At 46.1% G+C, this 22628-nt stretch overlaps 1 protein-coding gene across 4 annotated transcripts; it reads left to right on the top strand.

The window, feature by feature from the left end:
• Nucleotides 1–33: 33 nt before the first annotated feature.
• On the top strand, nucleotides 34–21904 carry TRIM4 (tripartite motif containing 4). 4 transcript variants are annotated; one of them, XM_003124333.6, is made up of 6 exons: nucleotides 34–655; nucleotides 6395–6490; nucleotides 7687–7917; nucleotides 10229–10251; nucleotides 10495–10592; nucleotides 15859–21904. In XM_003124333.6, the coding sequence occupies exons 1-6, from the start codon at nucleotides 137–139 to the stop codon at nucleotides 16440–16442; spliced, it is 1551 nt and encodes a 516-aa protein (XP_003124381.1). In that variant the 5' UTR covers nucleotides 34–136; the 3' UTR covers nucleotides 16443–21904. The 4 variants fall into 4 exon arrangements, 2 of the variants coding, with proteins under 2 accessions (XP_003124381.1, XP_084872701.1); XM_085016575.1 differs by lacking the exon at nucleotides 34–655 and adding an exon at nucleotides 1555–1668; XR_014840111.1 differs by lacking the exons at nucleotides 10495–10592; nucleotides 15859–21904 and having other exon boundaries at nucleotides 7687–8564; nucleotides 9538–10251.
• Nucleotides 21905–22628: the final 724 nt, after the last annotated feature.

Below are 22628 nucleotides of genomic sequence, written 5' to 3'. Positions count from 1 at the left end.
CGCGCCCTCCCGACATGCCCCGCGCGCCGTCGGGGTGCGGAAACCTGCAGTGCGCGCGCTCGGCCCCCTTCAGACGCGCCGGGAAGGACCTCCTCCCCGTCCCCGGGCCCCGCCTGGATCCCGGTCCCAGGAAGAGATGGCACTTCGCCCTTCTGCGGGAGGCGGCGGCCGCAGGTCCGAAGGCCATCGGCTTCGGGGGCCCGCCTGCAGCCTGCCGGCCTTTCCTCCGACCCCGCCCCCGGATCGGGGGCAGAGGAGCAGCATGGAGGCCGAGGACCTCCAGGAGGAGCTGAGCTGCTCCATCTGCCTGGACTATTTCGAGGACCCGGTGTCCATCGAGTGCGGCCACAACTTCTGCCGCGACTGCCTGCGCCGCGGTTTGGCGCAGGGCTGCAACCAGTTTCCCTGCCCCGAGTGCCGGCGGCCGTCGACGCCCTCTGCGCTGCGGCCCAACTGGGCCCTGGCCCGGCTGGCGCAGAAGGCGCGGCGCCGGCGCGAGGGCCCCGCGTCCCGCGGGCTGTGCGACCGTCACGGGGAGCCGCTGCGGCTCTTCTGCGAGGACGATCAGCGACTCATGTGCATGGTGTGCAGGGAGTCCCAGGAGCACCAGGCCCACACCATGGCCCCCATGGACGAGGCCTTCCAGAGCTACCGGGTGAGCCGGCCGTTGCAGGGTTGCCGGAATTGCGTGGGCACTTGTACTGTTTACACTAGGTGGCCGCTTTTGCCGCTGGAAGCATGAAACGCCCCCGTGGCCCCCTCCCAGGCTCAAAAAAGTTAAGCTACTCACCGATCTCCGGGCTGGAGTTAAAACAGGGATGGGGAGGGGGGTGTAGTCCTCCTTGCAGAATTTTCAAGGGACTGGCCTCCCGGAGTTTAAGACAAACATTGTAGAAGGTTATATACCAGTGGTGTCCAATAGAAACAAAAAACACGAGCCACGCATGCTACTAAAGTGTTTTTCAGTAGTAAAAAGAGGCAGGTGATGTTAATTTCAATATTTTTTTCAACTACATCAGTAACATTTTATTAAGAGAATTTTTAAGATAAGCAGACGAAAAACCACGGGAAGAGCAATAAATAATATATTTTATTTAACCCTCTTTTCCAAAATATTATCACTCGGTATTAACTGATAGGAAAAATTATCAGTGAGATCGTTTACTTTTTTTTTCATGATAGGTTTTTGAAATAAATCTGTGTTTGCTTCACGTTGACCGCACACATCAATTGGGACTAGCGGTATTTCAGATGCTCCCGTGGCTGAGGTCTGCTCTATTAGACGATATGGTTTATACCTGCAAATATCATAGACCACGGAGGATTTGAGAAAAGCCTGGCTGAGGGGATGGGTCAGGATTTTGTGAACTAACTTCTTTCATCACTTGGGAAAATGAGTGTTAGAATTTGGAGATGATCTGTTCTTCCCATCTTAGGGGTTAAGAAGCTTCGGTTGAATAAATCAATGTGTCATACGCTACTCCAGCCACACTGGCCTTCTTGCTTTTGTTTCAAGCCTGTTCTCTCTCTCTACCCGTACTTCCCATCCTTTAGATGCTTTTAGAGTTTAGCTTGAAGACCTTCCTTGCGCATCCTTTCCAGAGTAGCCCCACCCCCTTCCGTTACTGACGGTGTCACTCCAGTGGTCTCCATCTGAATTGGTATCTAGTAAGTACTTGCTGAATACACGAATTTCATGACAAGTTAAAGTGGATTGTAAACTGTCAAACGCTGTACAGTTTTTTATCAACTGACTGCAAACAGGAAACAGGTGCGGTTAGACTAGAAGGGGTACATTCATTTCTTTAGTCAGTCATCTTTACTGATGCTTACTGTATGCGAGTTGGTACCAGCCCACAGAAGGTTTGAGGTTAGCGCGATCAGACAGGGGTGAGGCGAGGCTTCCCAGAGAAGTGAAACATGAGTTCACCCTTGAAGGATGTGAACAGCAAGGTAGGGGAGAGGATTGTCAGGCCAAGGGAACAGCATATTCAGTGTGGAAGAGCATGTGAAAAGTAAGGGAACCAGAGGATGTTTGGGAGTGGGGCCCATGGGAGAGAGGAGGGCAGGAGTTGAGGCTGCAGAAAGAGGCAAGGGCCGTGTCACGGAGGATCTTGTTCCACCACACTAAAAAAATCGAGCTTTCTCTTTTAGGGGTTGGGGAGTCATGGAAGGATTTCCAGGCGGGGGAGGACATGAGCAGTTCTTTTGTTTTAGCTGAGAAGGCTTCTTGGAAGAGGTGGGATTTCAGGATTCACTAAAATGGGCCGACGGGTAGGGAGAGCGCGGGTAAGGGCGGGTGGAGTGTCATGAGGCTGACTGGCCAGGTGTTTAGAAGGCAGGTCATGAGGCAGAATTCCTCAGTATCTCACCTTTTCTGACCCTCCTCTGCTTCGTCACTGCTCTGTTTACCCATCTCCGCCTCCACCCCCACCCCAAGTTGGCTAGAAAAAAAATAGGTTGCTCGGGGTGGAGCTACCGTTTCCACCATCCTGCTACCAGCACTTACTCAGATGGGTGCCCCATGTCTTAGACGTTTGGAGTTGCCTAAGTCCGTGGAAACCGTCTCCCATCCTCTCCTCACACCCGAGCCCCGCAGACAGTGTGCTAGGTGCTTCTGCTTAGGATCTGGGCCCCTGAGCCCTGCATCCAGGAAACCTGCTTTGATGCATTCCCAGCCCACTCTCCTTGCTCTCTTGGGCCACACCAGGGATAAAGGACACATATTGGGACTACCTGGAAGCACTTTTAAGAAATATTATCCACTGCTTCCCCCACCCCCCGCAGTCTGTGGGGCTCTGGGTGGCAGCATTTTTCAGAGTTCACTAGGTGATTCGAATGTACAGATAGGATAGAGAACCATGGACCTGCATGCATCTTAAGACCTTCACAAAGGGAAATCTCAAAAAATCTTTCAGAGCAGAAGTTGTTTTCAACAGAGTCATTGGTGATGGGGAGAAAAAGAAAACAGAGAAAGAGAAATAGCTTCGTAAATTTCAGGGGGCAAGTTGTTTGCCTGAAAAAGAGCTTCCAAGCACAGCTCTTCCTTCCCTCACGCCAGTGTTTAGTTTGCTGACTCTGGGAGCTGATCCCTGCATTGCTATTCGTACCTTTAGCCAATATTTCTTGAGCCACCCATTTTGTGTTAGACGGTGTTCTGCCGTACCAGACCCGGCACTGGGAATACCGTGGTGAAAAAGCCATGGAGCTTATCGTCTAGGCGAGCTGAAGGGTAGGAGGTAAACGATAGACCAAGAAATAAAATAATCGCAGTTGGCGATATGTGCTGTGAAAGAAATCAGCTGCCATGCCAGAGAAGTGACCAGAGCTTTAATAACAGGATCGCCTTCTCTGAGGAGATGACATTTCAGTTGAGACTTGATGGGTAAGGAGTCAGCCATCTGGCAACTGTGGAGAGAAGGTCACAGCCGGGACAGCAGATTCAAAGACCCTGAGGCTGAGACGATGCAGGACGTCTATATGGAAGGGAAAGGTCTGTGCATCACGTGCAAGGGGAAAGGTGGCATGAGATGAGCTGGGAGATGCAGGCGAGAGTGGGGTTACGTTGGACCGTATGTGTTTGCATTTTCCTGGTGGTGAGAAAAGCCAATGGAGAATCTTAAGCAGGGGACTGACATGAGTTGACTGGTTTTTAGAAGGTTATTCTGGCTTCTCTTTGGACATTGGCTGGGAGAAGGACCAGATTGGAAGTAGGGAGACTGGTCATGAGGTTGCTGTCATTGTCTAGACAATGGGTGATGGTGGTTTGACCTAGGAGATGGTAGTGGGGACGGCAGGTAGGCAGATTTGATGTGTATTTTGGAGGCAGACCTACCTGCCTTGATTAGATGTGGAGGTTACAGCGACTGAAATTCACAGAACCTAAGAGCTGGGATGGTGTTTAAGAGACCTTCCCATCCAGGTGTCATCTTCTAGGTAAGGAAGCTGCCACCCAGGAGATGGGTGAGGCTGACTTAATCACAGATCCATAGCTAGTCTGTGAAGGTCTAGTCTGAAACTCAGACCTGATTTGAAGTTTAATGTCATTTGAACTCCTTGATCACAAGTCAACAAACGTCTTCATTCTATAAATGCATGCTCTTTTATTTTTGTTTTATATACGCACAATTGTCTGTTAAATGAAGAGAAAGTGATTTTTGTAAACTGGTACCCTAACCAGCTTTGAAATGCTCGGTGTTGCCCTCCTGCCACCGTGTGGCGATTTCTGTTACTGCAGGGAAGAAGAAGTTTTCTAATCTTCCCAGAAGAGTTCTTAAGTTTACTCAGGAGCCCTCTTAAGATGCTTACTGTGGCAGGATACAAAAAGACTTAGGTATGATGGAACAGGATAATTCATACATACTGGAATTGTTAAGGGCTTTTAAAAATTGGAAAGTTCTATTTAAAATACATTTATTTATTTATTTTTTGTCTTTTTGCCTTTTCTAGGGCCGCTCCCGCGGCATATGGAGATTCCCAGGCTAGGGGTCTAATCGGAGCCGTAGCCACCCGCCTACGCCAGAGCCACAGCAATGAGGGATCTGAACCGCATCTGCGACCTACACCACAGCTCACGGTGATGCCGGATCCTTAACCCACTGAGCAAGGCCAGGGGTTGAACCCTCAACCTCATGGTTCCTAGTCAGCTTCGTTAATCACTGCACCACGACGGGAACTCCAAAATACATTTATTTTTAGTAGCAAACAAAGGTGAAAACTTAGAGCATTCAAAGGAACTGTTTATCTCATTATAGGCTTTACACATACATGAGATTTGACAGTGATATATTTGACCAGTCTGCCTCTGTCTCTAAGGTCATGCCTGACATTCTGCTATTTTTTTTTTTTTTTAGCTTTGAGAAATATATTTTTTTATTGAAGGATAACATACATAGAGAAAAGTGCACAGATCTGAGCATAGTGGGATGTATTTTTACAAAGTGAGCATCCAGGATACCCTAGCAACCAGCTCAGGAAAGAGAACTTGCCAGTACCTGCAGATCTTTCCTCATGCCTTACCCCAATCTTGACACACTCTCACCTCAAATGTGACCCCTGCTCTGACTTCTGTAAGCATCGCTTATGTTTGCCTGTTACAGAAGCCAAGCAGAATGTTTTTGTTTTCTGTTTTTGGCTTGATTTCTTTTGTTTGGCCTTAGGTTGGTAAAATCCATCCATGTTGTTTGGGGTGGCATTGCTCTGGTCAGTCTTATTGTTGTGTGGTGGTCTAGCAGCTATGTAGTGGTAGACACTCAAAAACGGCAGCCAAAAGGAGATGCAAGTGGCCTCTAGCAAAAGAAGCTGCCTGGACAGCTGTTATACATTCTGCTGTTAAGTGCTGCCTCTCTGCTGCCTACTTTGTTGATTCTAATGGACCCTTTTTTTTTTTTGGCTTTTTAGGGCCACACCTGTGGCACATGGAGGTTCCCAGGCTAGGGGTCAGATTGGGGCTGTAACTCCTGGCCTACACCATAGCCACAGCCATATGGGATCCGAGCCTCGTCTGCGACCCACACCACAGCTCATGGCAACGCCGGGTCCTTAACCCACTGAGCGAGGCCAGGGATCAAACCTGCGTCCTTACGGATGCTAGTCAGGTTTGTTAACTGCTGAGCCAAGACGGGAACTCCTAATGGACTCAATTTTTAAAAATAACTTGTTTGGGTTTTTAAATTAAAAAAAGAATGTATTCCTCTTGTAGAAATTCCGACAAAACAGAAATTTATAGAGTTTCTGGTTCTCCGCTTCCAACTTCCAAGCCATTCCCATCCCCCCGAAATAAGCAGTGCTCATACTCCTTAGGCACATATCCTTCCAGATTTTCTTCAGTTCAAATACAAACATGCAGACATGCACAGACATACGTACATTCTTTTCAAAACAGAATTCTACACTATATGTCGTTTTACAGCCCAGTTTTAATTTAGCATGTGAGTATACAGAGCGCTACCCGAAATTGATGGAGCATATCAGTATACCGTAATAAGTCCCCGCTGATGGATGATGAGTGATGCTGCAGTGAACATTCCTACACATCGTAGTTTTGCTAGTGCTTTGTTGGATATTATTATCATAAATAGGATTATGCACATTTTAAATTTCAGTAAATCCCGCCACTTGCTCTTCAAAAAGACAGGACCTTTTTCCTCTTCTACTCTTATGCCTGTACCAGGTAGATATAACACTCGAAATAATTTCTAGTTTTTTCTCTACTTCATAGGCAAACTGTACATATTGTTATGATAATTTGAGACCAGAGTAGTTATGCACTGGCCTGAGGTCGTCTTCAGCATTTTCTTAACGTGAGCCTCTGTTTGGATTAGGTGACTTTTAGCTCTTGAACAAAGAAGATACTTGGAGATGATTTCTTGCTTAGATGTGTTTCTGCTGGCAGGGAAAACTTCTGGAGGCTCAGTGTCATCTGACGGCCAAGTTGGAGAAAGCCATTGGTTTGCAGGACTTGGAGATGAAGAATACTGCAGAGTGGAAGGTAACTGTAGACATGGTTGGGTATGTCTTTTCTTCTCTCTCTTTTTTGGTTGCACCTACAGCATGCCGAAGGTCCTGGGCCAGGGATTGAACTCGCACCACAGTAGTGACAATGCCAGATCCTTAACCTGCTGAGCTACCAGGGAGCTCCCGGTTGGGTATTTCTTGGGTTTTGCTGGGAGGAGCTTGCAGGGTCTCAGCAGCTGTCAGGCCCCTTGCAGATAAGTGGCTAGAAGAGGAGGTAACTCTCTACTGACCTGTGGCTCTGGGCAACTTGAGTTCCATACACTTCATCCTCTTACCTCAAGGGTCATGCCCTTTTCTTTCCCACTTGGCTCCCTAGGTTGGAGTTGATTTGGGCCCATGGCATTGGGGAAAGCAAAGGGGACCTTGCTTCCAGAGATGCTAGTCTGGGTGGATGGCATGACATGGGCGCATACAAGCACATCTTAGACTTAACTAAATGGCTCTGTGGTAACAAACCTGACTAGTAGCCATGAGGATGCGGGTTCGATCCCTGGCCTCGCTCAGTAGGTTAAGGATCTGGCGTTGCCGTGAACTGTGGTGTAGGTCACAGATGCGGCTTGGATCTTGAATTGCTGTGGCTTTACAGGCCGGCAGCAGCTGTAGCTCCAATTCGACCTCCACCCTTAGCCTGGGAACTTCCATGTGCCACGGGTGCAGCCCTAAAAAAGCAAAAAAAGAGAAAGACTTAACTAAATGATAGGTGTTGTGAGAGCTAAACGCAATAATAGATGTGCAGATGCATTTTAGTTTAAAAAGTATTCAAGCCTGAAAGGATCCGGGAAGGCTCACTAAGAACATGCCACCTGATGGCTGTATGTGTGCAATGGGTCACTTTGCTCTGTAGGAGAAATTAGCAGAACATTGCAAATCACCTTTGCTTTAAATAAAAATAATAACAGATAATTTCAAAACGTGTACAAGCAAGGCATTGCTATCCGCAGTAGAGACTCAAATGTTAGGAAGAATGAAGTAAGACTCTGAAGACTAGGACAGAGGTGTCAGGTCGGTATGGAGAAAGGAGAAGGGGAAATTTGTAGGGGGCGGGCAGGGGCTTTTCTGGAGGAGGCGATTGGGATGGAAGGATCTTGGAGTTGGGGGGAGTCGTGTGCACGGAATCTAGGCACCAGGGGCGGGCAGAGCAAGGACTGAGCACCTCTCCTGGGGCTGCAGGAGAAGATGAAGAATCAGCGCCTGAGACTCAGCGCGGAGTTCGCAAAGCTGCGTCTCTTCCTGACTGAGGAAGAGCAGTTGTTTCTTCAGAGACTGAGCCAAGAAGAAGAAGAGACGAAGAAGAAACAGAGAGAGAAGACGTTAAGGCTCAGTCAGATGGTCAGTGCCTTGAAGCAGCTCATCTCAGAGGTGAAGGAGAAGAGCCAGAGCCCCGAGCTGGAGCTGCTTCAGGTGAGAGGCTGGGAGACGGGGTCGCCAGCTTTGCGGGGTTTTCCTGGCCATCACTCCCCCAGCTCCCTCTTGTCTCTAGAGCTGCATGTCCTTCCTGGCGAGTGGGTTTAAGAGAAGGCATGGTTTCCCTCTGTTGCTGTTTGTGGTATCATTGTCATCACACAATTAAAGAGGCAGAGATTCACCATTCAAAGGCAAATAACGTGACATGCGATACTTAGATTCTCTTGGTCTAATAGTTTATCCAGGACAGAAAGCACAGCTAAGACTCATCCATTCATCTTATGTATATGTTTGTCATTCTTAGTTAAAACCACAAAACAAAGCAGACATAAAACCACAAAGTGGACAATTGTATCAACGGTTTTTAAGAAAATTTTTTCCTTTTTTTTCTCTTTAATTTTCTTTAATCTGGAACGCTTCCCTAGCCATTTTTTCTTACATGGATGACTTTTAAAAATTTTTTAAATTTAAAAAATTTAAAAATTTTTTATCACTTAATGAATTTTACTACATTTACAGGTGTACACCAATCATCACAACCAAATTTTGCTGCGTCCAAAATTTTGTATCAGTGGTTTTTAAGAAATTTTTTGTCTTTCTTCTTCTTTTTTTGCTTTTTAGGGCTGTATCCAAGGGATAGGGAAGTTTCCAGGCTGGGGATCAAATTGGAGCCACAGCTGCCAGCTGTGCCACAGCCACAGCAATGTGGGATCCGAGCCACGTCTGCGACCTACACCACAGCTCATGGCAATGCCGGATCCTTAACCCACTGAGCAAGGCCAGGGATCGAACCAGCAACCTCGTGGTTCCTAGTTGGGTTCGTTAACCACTGAGCCACGATGGAAACTCCCTACTTTCTTTTTTTTTTTTTTTCACATTATCCTCCATCATGTTCCATCACAAGTGATCAGTTATAGTTCCCTGTGCTATACAGCAGGATCTCATTGCTAATCCTCTCCAAAGCAATAGTTTGTGTCTACTAACCCCAAACTTCCAGTCCTTCCCACTTCCCTCTTGGCAACCACAAGTCTGTTTTCCATGTCCGTGAGTTTGCTTCTTTTCTGTAGATAGGTTTGTTTGTGCTATATGTTAGATTCCAGATATATGTGACATCATGTGGTGTTTGTCTTTCTCTTTCTTACTTCACTCAGTATGAGTCTCTAGTTCCATCCATGTTGCTGTAAATGGCATTATTTTGTTCTTTTTTATGGCTGAGTAGTATTCCATTGTGTATATGTACCACATCTTAATCCATTCATCTATCTTTGGACATTTAGGTTGTTTACATGTCTTGGCTGTTGTGAACAGTGCTGCAGTGAACATAGGGGTGCATGTATCTTTTTCAATGAAAGTTATGTCTGGATAAATGCTCAGGAGTGGGATTGCTGGGTCATATGGTAGTTCTAGATTTAGTTTTCTGATGCACCTCCATACTGTTCTCCATAGTGGTTGTACCAATTTACATTCCCACCAACAGTGCAGGAGGGTTCCCTTTTCTCCACACCCTTTGCAGCATTTGTTATCTGTAGTCTTACTAATGATGGCAGAAATTTTTTTTAAAAACATTTATTTATGTATTTTTTGTCTTTTGTAGGGCTGCTCCCGTGGCATATGGAGGTTCCCAGGCTAGGGATCCAATTTGAGCTGTAGCTGCTGGCCTGTGCCACAGCCACAGCAACGCAGGATCTGAGCCGTGTCTTCAACCTACACCACAGCTCATGGCAACGCCAGATCCTTAACCCAGTGATTGAGGCCAGGGATCGAACCCTCAACCTCATGGTTTCTAGTCAGATTTGTTAACCACTGAGCCACGACAAGAGATCCGAAATTTTTTTTCTTTTTTCTTTTTCTTTTTTTTTTTTTTTTTTGCTTTTAAGGGCTGTACCCACGGCATATGGCTAGCGGTTGTATCAAACCTGTAGCTGCTGGCCTATACCACAGCCATAGCAGTGCAGAATCTTGAGGTTTGTCTTTGACCTACTAGGGGTTGAATCAGAGCTGCAGCCACCAGCCTATGCCACAGGCACAGCAACATGGGATCCGAGCTGCATCTGCAACTTATACTGGTGCTCATGGTTGGGTGGATCCTTAACCCACTCAACAAGGCCAGGGATCGAACCTGCATCCTTATGGATACTAGTTGGGTTTCTTAACCCACTGAGCCATGAGGAAAAGACTACGTTGTGTTAATCCATTGGCTTTGGCAACGTGAGGTCATGTGTGACACTGATAGAAAAATGCCTGCTTACGGAGTGAGTGACACATCTCAAGGGGAAGGTATATGACTTACTTATTTCTTTCTTCACAGAATCCAAAAGATGTGTTGACCAGGTACGCGCTCTTGCTTTCGTCTGGAGGCCTGAGTAAATGGGGAGAGTGGAAACAAGGCCTGGGCTCAACCTGGGCCCTGGCGTGAGGGACTGTGGATGGAAGAGGAATCCTACTCGTCGCTCTGGCCACAGGAGGAATGGGAGAGAAGCAGTCTGAGCTTTGGGCCTGGGACCTCCAGGTGGGAGTTGGGGGTCTTGGCGGTCCTAGTTGTCTCCTAAGAGCAGCCTTCTGGACTTTTCTTAGGTGTGAGAACCAGGACGTCAACTATTCCCTTGAAGTTCTGCATGTGAAGACTGTGTGTCAGCTTCCAATGGTGAAGGAGCTGCTGAAGCGATTCCAAGGTGAGCACACTTCAGGCGGGTTGGAGCTCCCTAGACATCTTTCAAGTCAGAGAAGGAACAATGGGAGAAGTCTGGAAAGGAAAGAGAAAACAGGGCATGAGCTGACAGGAGGGTGAGGAAAATGGTACCAACTCCTTAGGGATACGTGGATATAGCTTCATTCAAGAGACATCTGCTTAACACACACTGTGTGTTTGAAGGGAGTGGTGCAACAAAAAGAAAAAGGCTTATGCTTCCCGAGAATACGTATGCAAATTGGAGAGACAGACACATGTCACTTACTGTACTAGAGTAGGATCCAGTGTTCTTTGTGCTGTGAGTAAAACAGTAACGGAAGAACAGAGGAGGGCCTCTGTTGGGGGTGAGGTCGGAAGGTTTTCACAGCAGAGGGGACAGTTGTTCAGGGATGTGAAGGATGAGTAGGGGTTTGCCAAGTGGAAAATGAGGGTATCCTCTTCCAGGCAGAGGCAGCAGCCTGAGCCAAGGTGTGGAGAAGGAGCGGGAGGGTGTCTGGTGTGACTCAGCCCTAAGGCGCCTGTGGGGGGCAGGAACTGAGGTGTGGGACACACTGCAGATAAGCCTTGTGGATCTCGGGCAAGTGCCAAGGCCCATACAGGCTGTAAAGCTCTGCACTCAGCTCTCAGGTCCCGTCCCTGCTTCGGAACCACGTGTGGACGTCCGCTTCCAACTCAAATGAAGTGACAGCGACTGGATTTACTCTTTTGCCTGAGACTTCGTTGAGTTAAAAATAACCCCAAACACAAACCACAAGAACCAACACTTTGTAAAACCCTGGACTTCAGGCAGTGGGCCGTGACCCATGGGAAGTGTGAGATGAGGTGAGCCCTATGATGGTCCCAGCTCAAGAAGATTGATGGGAATTAAAAAAAAAAAAAAAAAAAAGAACATCCAACAACGTTAAATCACAGTGTCTAGCGTCCAGTGAAAGATTACCAGGCAGGTAAAAAGGAAAACACGACCCACGATGAGGAGACTCATCAACTGAAACCAACCCAGGATTGAGCTGGATGCTTAGAATAAGCACAGACGTACATAACAGTTATAATTATTTTGTCAAGAGGCCTATAGGGGCATGGAAGATATAAAAAAAATCCCAGGTCCGACTTCTGGAGATGAAAGCTGTGGTGACAGACGAAGAATGAACTGTTTGGGCTTAACAGGGGATGAGACAGTGTGTACAAGAAGAGCTTCGCGAACGTGAAAAGGTGGAGCACTGGAAACGATGCAGAATGAAACAGGAAGAAACCTGAACCAGTGGAAATGGCATCAGCGAGCTGCCGGACGACTGCCTGCAGCCTTCTGTGCGGTAGCTGGGCTCCCTGGAGAAGAGGAGTGGAATGGGGACGAGGCAGGAGAAACATTTAAGGAAGCAATGACCAGCGGTTTTCTAGATTTGATGGAAGCTGTGAGTGCACAGATCTAAGAAACTCCAAGAATCCTCAGCACGAGAAAGATGATGAAAACGCCACCAAAACCAGTGATAAAGACAAATTTCAAATGCAACAAGTGTAAGAGGCTATGTTACTTAACAGTGGAACCAAGATAATGATGCCACGTTACTCCCTGGAAGCCATGCAAATGGGCAAAATCTTTAAAGGACTGAAGGCAAAAGCTGTTAATCCAGAAGTTAATTCCTGACAGACGTACCCTTCAAAAGTGAAACGAAGATGTTTGCCGATATCCAAAAACTGGAAGAGTTAATCAGACCAGCACTGCAAGAGATGTTACTGGAAGTCCTTCAAGCAGAAGGCAAGTGATACCAGATGGAAGTCAGGTCTATACAAAGGAGTAAAGGATCTTCTGAAATAATAAAAAAGAAATACATACTTTTGTCGTTATTTAAATCACATTAAAAGGTAATAGGGATGGTTAGTTTATGTGTTAATTTGACTGGGGCACCAGGTGTCCAGATTTTTGGCCAGACATCATTTTGGGTGTTGCTGCGAGAGTGTTTTTGGATAAGGTTACTATTTAAATCAGGAAACTTAAGTAAAGCAGCTTGGCGACCCCCCCCCCCCAAAGCTGGTGGGCCTACTCTCATCAGTTACAGGCCTGACTAGAACAGAAGGCTGCCCTTCTCCTGATCAAGAGGGACCTCTACAGTAGACTGCCGGTAGAGGCAATTGGACTCCATCTGCAGCTTTGGTTCTTTCTGCCTGGTGGCCTTTGAACTGGAACATCAGTGTTCCCTGGGTCTCGAGCCTGCTGTCACGTCAGTGGATCTGGACTTGCCAGTCACCATAATACATAAGCCAGTTCCTTCTACTCTCTCTCTGTACACACGCACACATCACATTCATTCTGTCTCCCTGGAGAATCCTGACGAATACCATAACTGATGTTTAAACACAGAAAATAACCTATTTTTATGTTATCAACATATTTACAAGTAAAATGCACAGTAATAGCATGATTGGTGGGGGGAGGAATGGAAGTCTCCTCTTCTACAGCTCTGACACGTGAAGAGGTATAGGAAGCACTGGAAGACAGGCTTTCAGGTTAAAGGTGTGAGTTAGAAACCTTACGGCAAACCGCCAAAAACATGACAGCTCCTAAGTCAACAGAGGAGATAAAGTGGAATCATAAAACTACATACTTGGTTAATCAGAAAGAAGGCAAAAAAGAGGAAAAACGAATAGGACAAATGGAAAACCTAAGATGACAGAAGTCATACTAAGAATCATATTAAGTATAAATGGTCTGAATGTCCTCCTCAAAAGGGAGAGATTGGTTAGACTGGGTTAAAAAAGCAAGACCAACTCTATGCTGCAAGAAACAGACCTTAAACATCAAGACCCGTATGTGTGAAGAGTAAAACAGTGGAAAAAGATATGCCATGCAAACAGTGAAAAGAAACTTAGAGTGGTGTTATAAATATATAGATTTCAGAGCAAAGAATATCACCAGAGATAAAGTCAATTCCTCATGATAAAGGGGTCAGTTTACCAGGACATAACAGTGCCGCACATTTATACACCTAATAACAGAGCTTCAAAACGTATTAAGCAAAAACTAATAGAGCTGCAAGGAGAAATAGACAAATCCACAGTTATAGCTGGGATTTTCAGTGTCTTTTTAAAATAATTTTTATAACAAGTAGGCAGAAGAGCAGCAAGGATAATCGACTGAATAACACTATGAATCATCTTGGATAACACTGTCAACCGAAAACTTCCCTGGTGGCTCAGTAGGTTAAGGATCTGGCCTTATAACTACTGTGATGCAGGTTCAGTACCTGGCCTGGGACTTCCACATGCCGGGGGCATGGCCAAAACCCCCAAATTAAAATAACGCTGGCAACCAACTTGACCTCACCATTAACATGCCTACCCCACCCAACAATAGCAGAATACACTTTTTTGAGTAGTACATAGAACATTTCCCCAGGTAGAACAGCGAGGGCCACGAGACATATCTCAGGCTTCAAGCCGTGCAGAATCTGTCCTCCAACCGCAGTGCCTTTGAATTGGAAGTCAGTAGACAAACAAATCTTTGAGAAATCCCCAAATGTTAGCAAGCTAAATAACACACTTGTCCATAACCCATGAATTGAAGGTGAAATCAATAGGGAAATTAAAAAGTACCTTGACTTGAATGAAAAGGAAAACACAGCATGTCAGACTTGTGGGCTATAGCTGAAGCAGTACTCGTGGGGAACCTTCTAATGCTAAGCACCTCACTGGAAAAGAAGAATGTTCTTAAATCCGTGACATCAGTTTCTGTCTTACGACGCTGGAAAAAGAAGAGCAGATCCCCAGAGAAGCAGAAGAATGGAAGTAATAAGAATCAGCATAAATCGTTGCAATAGAATATAGAAAGACAACAGAAAAAATGGTTGGAACCAAAAGCTGTTTCTTTGAGAATATCAGCTTTATCGATGTGCTTTACGCAGAGGGACCAGGAAAGAGAAGACATAAATGACTAGTATCAAGAGTGAGGGAGGCACCATCGCTGCAGCTTCTGTAGATGTTAAAAGGATAGTAAGGGAATATTATGAGCAACTTTATGCCGATCAATCTGACAACATAGACCAAAGCTGACTCAGGAAAAAACAGATAACTGGAATAAGCTTATTTCTATTAAAGACATTCACGTTATAGTTAGAAACCTTCCCAAATGGCTTCACTGGTGAATTCCCCAAACATTGAAGAAGTACCTCTTCTACAGAGTCTCTTAATAAGCAATTGAAGAGCTTGTTCCCCATTTGTTCTATGAGGCCTGCATTAGCCTGATACCCAAATCAGACAGAAATTCCAAGAGAAAAGAACTTCAGGTCGATATTGCTCATGAACAAAGAATTCTAAAGAAAATTTCAGCAAATCGAATTCAACAATGTGTAACACATCACAGCCAAATGGGATTTAGCACAGAAAATCAGACTTGGTTTAACCTGTGCAAATCAGTGTAACAGGAGCAAATAAAAGAAAACTAATTGATCACTTCAGTAGATGCAGAAAAAAAAAAAAAAAAACCTTTGTCAAAATCTAACATCTATTTCGTTAAAAACCAAAAACCAAAACACACAACAAACCAAAGAGCCATGGAGAGCATGGGAGGGGAGCGAATTCGGAGGCAGGAAGTGAGGTGCTGAAGGTCTGAGCAAAGACGGGCGGTGAGAGGGCCGAGGGAGAACTTGAGTGGTGGCGGTTGGGCGGTGGACTGGGTGGGACTTGGTGGGTCATCAGCTGCCAGGGCCGGAGGGGGAGAAGGATCCAACAGCGCCAAGGTTTCCAGGTGTGTTTGGCTGGAGGGAGAGAACACAGAAAACCAGTCGTCCGCGTGTGAGGGAGGATTAGTCCCGAGGGATGGAAGGGGATGCAGGATGCCCTGATTTAGATGCTGAGTTACCTGCTGGGGGCTTGCGGACGTGCCTGGTGAAAGAACCAGTAAGGAGTCCTTGTTCATGCGACCTCTGCGTGCATCTGTAGGAAGCACCTGATTCAACAAGGCAGCGTCTCTTACGGGTTCTGCACATTTTATGCTGATAGTGAAGACGGGGGGCTCCCCACCTTCTGGGCCTCGGTCTTTTAGAGCAGCAGAGAAATGAAGATTTCAGGTTGCTGAAGGCCCTGCTCTGGTCTGTTGGGCCCAGCTGAGGATCAGCGGCGAGACTCGTCCGGAACAGCACTTGGTGGGATGAGAGGGACGGCACTGAAGCTGGGAGGGCCGGGCATTTCTGGGGGAGGGTTGGTGGAAGGCTTTCACGGCTCAGCTCAGCTCGGCTCAGCTCTCATTTTCTCTGCAGTGCCTGTAAATCCCGCTCTGGACACAGCTCACCCCAAACTTGTCTTCTCCCAGGAAGGGAGATACATGAAAAATGGAGCAGCAGCAGCCGGCTCTTGGCCGTTGACTACCGCCTGGAGCTACTTGGCTGGATGGAGGAGTCATCAGAAGACCGCAGGCTTTGTGGAGAGGTTTCGGCACCTGCCCTGTGTTTTGGGACAAAATGTTTTCACTTTGGGAAAATACTACTGGGAAGTTGAGAACCGAGGTGACCTGGAGGTCGCGGTGGGGGTGTGTCGGGAGGACGTCATGGAGGTGACGGAGGACTCTGAGATGTCCCCGTTTGTGGGCATCTGGGCCATCTGCTGGAGCTCTGCTGGCTTTCGGCCCCTCACAAGGCCCCCTGCGAGTCCCACCAAGCGGGAGCCAGCTCTCCACGGGGTGGGCATTTTCCTAGATCAGGGGGCCGGGGAAGTCTCCTTCTACAGCGCCGCGGAGGGGGAGCACCTGCACACTTTCTCCTGCCCTGTCTCCAACCTCCGGCCGTTTTTTTGGTTGAGCCCATTAGCATCTTTATTCATCCCACCGGTGACGGGTGGGAAGTGAGGCTGTCCTTCCCCGGCCCAGGACACCTCCCCTTTGGCCCTCAGCCCCCACACACATGCACCCTCCGTGGTGCATCGGTGGTGTCCAGATTCTAGTTTCTTGTTTTGTTCGGCTCCCTGGATGTCCTGTGCCGTCACAGATGTGGGGACTCTGCCGGGCACCTTTCCAGGAGCCGTTGGCCCGCTTCTCACTTCTTCTGGTTCTTTCCAATTGAACTGCTCCCTGTACACTCTCTGGGTGCTTCAGGCCCATGTGATGTAGTTCTGGCCAACGAGTTAGTGAGAAAGTCTCCCAGGGGCTTCTAGGGAAGGTCATGGAGCCCTTAGAAAGGGATGCCAGTGAGACACACGGCCCCTCTCCTGCCGTCAGCAGCTCTGCTGAAACTGAGAGGAGCGCAGGGAGGATGAGAGGAAGGAGGCACGCGGGCAGTGTTGGCTGCATGAAATGGCTGGAGTGCCCAGATCCCAGATTTCTTATTGCATGAGATTACTGCTCCATTTTTGTAGAAGGCAGTTTTACTTACGTTTTGGTCACTTGCCGTCTGAAGTGTCCTGACCAGTGTTGCAGGCCCACAGGGTGGACAGCTCACTTTTTTCTGAAATTGGACAGACTGATAGCATTGCTTTTTTTCAGGCATGTAATTCCTCTTCTTTCCAGTAAGTACTGAGGTCCCTTCCTTGCCTAGGTTAGAGAATCAAGGCAGACTTTCTTTACTCTTGCCTGTGCTGCTGCCCGACCATATCTCTGCCCTCAGGGGCTCGTCGTGCTCTGCCTTTGTCAAGTTCATGTATTGTGTGCCTGGGGCCATTAACACCAGGGCAGAAACGTTGGGAAACACTCAAGTATTTACCCACTGTTAGCCTCTTCACATAATGCTTCTGCATGACTTCCAATCGCCCAGTGAAGTGGACATTAAAATCCTGTCCTTACAAAGGAGAAAACAGATCTTTAGCATAACTCTAGCCGTACTGCCCAGCTGGCTTGTTGAATCCAGGTCTGTCTGAGATGAGGGCCTCTGCTCTTTTCTCCTCCACGTGTACCTGTGAGCATTTGGAATGCTGACTCTCACTCACCAGCATCTGCATTTCGGGTTTTAACTCTGTTCCATGTTGTTATCCTGTGTATATTTTTTGCTCACCTTCCCGCTCTAGAACGTATGCATTTAGAGGATTGTGACAGTCACTGGGTAGTTATTTAAAGACGGTGACTGTTTCTCTCTGGTTATAAAGTCATGCATCCAACGTGACGAGGAGCCTTATCCCCAGAGGGAATGCTGTCCGCACGCATACATGCACACGGAACTACTGCGGGAGAGGTGCTGTCACAAGCCAAGAACCTCCTGATTTCAGACGTCTCGGCTCCAGAACTGTGAGACAACATCTCTCCCTTGCTTTCAGCCTCCCATTTCATGGTACTTTGTGATGGCAGCCCCAGGCGTTCCCTTCAGTACGGTGAGGTTAAACTCATATATGACGGCAAGACAAAAAGTTTAACAAAAATTTTTCCTACCCTTTGGCCTCCTCTCTCCCTGCCCACTCTGTGCCTTGTGTATCTCATGCATCAACCGAACCTCCCCTATCAGCAGGCACACCTGCTCAGCCGTGAAGGGCACCAGGCCCCCAGCATCAGGCCAACTCCTTAAAGATAGCATTCCTTCTTGATAAGGAGTCACTTGGTGCTTCGATCTGGATTGTGTAAACGGTCAATAATACATCCTTTCATGTACAGCCTTCTGTCTCCAAAAAAATAGACCTGCCTTCGCTTCTAACAGGCATCTCAGGCCTTTCTGAGATGCTCATCCCAGGTTATCCTCAAATTTGACTCAAATCAAATTTCCCACTTCTTAGATGGACCTGTTAATTTTTTGTTGGCAGTACCTATGTTGTTAATTTCCAGTCCTTGGGAAACTCACCAGTGCATTTCCTCTACTCTTCCGTCGTCGGGGGTGGGGGGGTGTTGAACCAGGTTGATTGGTTCTGCTACAGAGTCTTTGCTGTTTGACCTCGGGGAGGCTTTGTGAGCTGCTGGGTAAACAAAACTTGATCCTTTCAGCCCTGGCATTCCCTTTACGTTTTCTGTCATGGAAGTTGATTCCAAACCTTTCCCTCTTAAAGCAAAAGCCTTCATACTCCTGTAGGAGAGGTAAAAGGTCCCTTCTACTTCCCTGAGATTTCTAGCTGGGATGCTAACAAAAAGGCAGATTAAATGAGAAAAACAGTTTTATCAATGCACATGGCACACATCATCCAGGAGAAACATACAATGAAGACTTAAAGCAGTGGTGAAGAGTTCTGGCTTTCCTTTGCATCTTCAACAAAGAACAATATAGGTGTGTGGAGAAGTGTGAGGACACAGGAAGGCAGTTTGAGGCTTCCAGGGGTTGCAGACTGGGAAGGGAAATCTATGCAAGGAAAGCAGCAGGCTCTTCTGGCGCTGCCTTTGGGCTGAGTGAGTCTCCGGTGAAGGGGGAGTTTGTATTCTGCCTTTAGGATGTCTGGATTTGCTGCTTCATAAATGCCTTCAGCTCAAAATAATTTTTATATCAAAGAGGCATATTTTGAGGTGACATTCTGGTTTCCTTCATTGCTTCTTATTGCCAAGAACTTGCATCTGAGAAAAAAAATTTTTCTTCGCACTTTACCCATCTGATTAATGCTTCTTTGCCTCTTTTAGGGGCTTGATATTGGACCCTCTCTCACCTCCTCAGGTATGGGGTGGGACCCAGGTGTCATATTTGTTAAAAATCAACTCCTCTAATACATCTGATGTACAAACGGGATTAAGAGATGTGTCATAGTTTCCTATTTTCCTTAGTTTCTCTGAATTTTTTACTCAGTGTGATAAAAAACTCTTTAGGAGGGGTATTTATTCAGCTTTTCTCAAGTTTATTTCACCAGCAGTGAAGACTCTCCAGGAGACAGTTTGGCAACCACTGTTTATCTTGCACTTTCTTTTTTGTTTGTTTTTTGTCTTTTTAGGGCTGCTCCCATGGCATATGGAGGTTCCCAGGCCAGGGGTCCAAGTGGAGCTATAGCCGCCGGTCTATGCCACCGCCACCGCAACTTGGGATCCGAGCCGCGTCTGCGACCTACACCACATCTCACTGCAACGCCGGATCCTTAACCCACTGAGCGAGGCCAGGGATTGAACCTGCGTCCTCATGGTTTCTCGTCGGATTCGTTTCCACTGAGCCACGATGGGAACTCCTGCCTTGCACTTTCTTGAAGTGATCTTGACCGTCTCACATTTCAACCTAGATTTGGGCCCACAGCCCCCAAACTTGGTGGGCACATGCTTTAAGCCACCCGTTCTGTGTGGCCCTGGATTAGGTTCTGCTGAAGTCTCCTCCCCTGGAGACCAGGCTTTTGTTAAGGAAAACACAGGCACATTTTTTTTTTTTTTCCTCAGGGTTTTCTATTCTTCCCCTCCCTGCCAGAGTCATAAGGTTTCTCAGCTTTTCACTCTGGGACTTTGGTGGGGTTCCTGGAGGTAAAACCCGTGAAACTATGCAACTCCCCCAATACTGAAGCCCCTCTAAGTTCCTTACTTTTAAGCTAGCCCACCCTCAACCTTCAGCAATTCATCCCAACCACCGTTTAAGTATTTCAACTGGTTGTTGGCTCCAGTGGACTTGGCTTCCATGTTGAGCAGACTCGGCTTCAACTCTGCAAATGTGCCTGTGTATCCAGATTTTCGGGTGGCAGTTTGTCATTAAACCTCAGTTCTCTGATGGGTCCAAGAAAAGCCACTGATTTTCAGTTATCTTTTTCTTGTAAGGATGTAAGTAAGTTATGATCTCCCAATTCTTTAATGTTGGAGCTGAAACTGGAAGCTTTCTTTTATAATATTAACATAGCTTTCTTACAGAGCTCTATAATGGTTAATTTCATGTGTTGATTTGACTGGATTAAGGGATGCCCAGAGAGCTGATAAAACACCTCTGGATGTGTCTGTGCGGGGCTTTCCAGAAGAGGTTAACATTTGAATCCATTCCCTAGTGTGGGTACACGTCATCCAGTCTGTTGAGACCCTGAATAGAACAAAAAGGCAGAAGAAGGGCACATATGTTCTCTGTTTGAGCGAGGCTATCCATCTTCTGCCTTTGGACTTCCGTGCTCCTGGTTCTTAGATCTCTAGGCTTGACTGGGACTTCCCCCATTGGTCTCCAATTTTGGGGCCTTTGGACCTCAACTGGAACTTTCACCATCAGCAACCCTGGTTCTCAGGCCTTTAGACTTGGCCTGAATTAAACCACCAGCTTTCCTGGTTCTCTAGCTCTCTGCAGATTGTGGAACTTCTTGGTCTCCATGATCACATGAGCCAATGGCCAGTGACTATTTTATTGATTCTGTTTCTCTGAAGAAGAAGCTTGACTAATTTCACTTCATATAGTTGGGTCTTGGTTTTTTCCTATATGGCCTGTAAATTCTGAACTGTTATTCTAAACCCACTCATCTTTAAAGTTACTGTTTGTGTAGTTGCATTAAAATATACTGCCTTGCTCGCTGTTTTCCATTAGCTTTATTTCTTCTGTCTTTTTTCCTTTTTCTGCCTTCTCTAGTTTTATTATTTAAAAAGTAAAATTCATTTTATCTCATTTCCTTATTATTTACACTTCTTTTGAAAACTCTTGAGTCACTGCCCTAGAATTTACAATGTACATTTTGAGAAATCGGAATCTACCTTCAAAGAGTATGTTATTTCATGTGGTAGGGAAAGACTTTCTAACACTCTGAGCTTGCTTCCCAGTCCTTATTCCATGGTTGTCAAACATTTCACCTAGGCATGCAGCAAACACCCAACACATGATTACTGTGAATGCTTTAAATACTTACTTGTATCTGGTGTGTTGAAAAATGTTAGGAAAGATAATTGTTATAGAATCCCCATGCCAATGACTTAGAAGCTATAGGCTACGTTCAAATAGCCAAGAGACCTTCTGAGGAAAGAGAAAAAAATCAGAGTTTCTCTGTAGTCTGGATGCAGAGGGTTTAGCTTTTCATTCTGGGTAACCTGGGCCGTTTCCAGGGTTAAAAGCAAGCATGCAGGAGGTAGGTGATTCTGAAGTGGGAAGGGTTTCCAGAGTCAAAGGGACGAGGGTCCTCTGAATAAACCTGAAAGTATAGCTTCTCTGTTCTTCGTCACAGTTGTACCATCATTGGTGTCATGGTGTAGACCTACAGAAGGCTCGCCGATAGGTCATCTCATTTTTGTTTCTCAGCAGGGTACACACTTTCAGGTCTTGTTTCTTTTTCCCTTGTAAAAATCTCTGGCTTTAAATCTGAATCTACTTTTAGACAGTATATCACTTCATGTGTAGTGAAAGACTTTAGTCCATTTATACTTAATGTCATTGAGTTTAAATCTGTCAACTTGGTTTTTAAAAATTTGCCCTTTTTTTCTTCTATTACTCTTTTCCTACCTTCTTTTGATTTAATAAACTATTTAAAATTTTTATTTTATTTAAGCTATTGGATCTTTACAATGCTCTGTGTCCTTTAAAAGTATTTATAAATTTGACATTTTGGTTAGCTATTCTTGAACAAAGGTGACAAGAATACACAGTGGGGGAAATTTACAAGGCTTTTCAATAAGTGGTTTTTGGAAAACTGGATCTCCACGTGCAAAAGAATGAAATCAAATCTGTATCACACACCATACACAAAAATCAACTCAAAATGGTTTAACTAATTAAAGGTAAGACCTGAAAATATAAAACTCCCAGAAGAAAACATACAGAAAAAGCTTGAAATTGGCCTTGGCAATGATTTCTTAAATATGACATCAAAAGCACAGGCAATAAAATTATCAAACGAAAAAGCTTCTGCACAGCAAAGGAAACAATCCACAAAATGAAAAGACACCCTATGGGATGGGAGAAAATATTTGCAAACCATCATCTGATAAAGGGTTAGTAACCAAAATATATAAGGAACTCCTATAATTCAATACTGAAAATTAAATGACCCCATTAAGAATGGGCAAAGGATCTGAATAGACATTTTTCCAAAGTAGACGTAGAAATGGCCAACAGTTAGAAGAAAAGGTGCTCAGCATGACTAGTCATCAGGGAAATGCAAGTCAAAGGCACAAAACTCACAGCTGTTTGGATGGCAGCATATGGAAGTTGGAAGTTCTCAGGCGAGGGGTCAAAGTGGAGCTGTAGCCGCCGGCGTACACCGCAGT

This window comes from Sus scrofa, chromosome 3, assembly GCF_054392235.1.
Source record: "Sus scrofa isolate SSC_HxYL_T2T_F1_AM1 chromosome 3, Sscrofa_HxYL_maternal_Yorkshire_Landrace_v2.0, whole genome shotgun sequence".
Taxonomy (NCBI): Eukaryota; Metazoa; Chordata; class Mammalia; order Artiodactyla; family Suidae; genus Sus; species Sus scrofa.
This window is presented reverse-complemented; position numbering and strand designations above follow the sequence as displayed.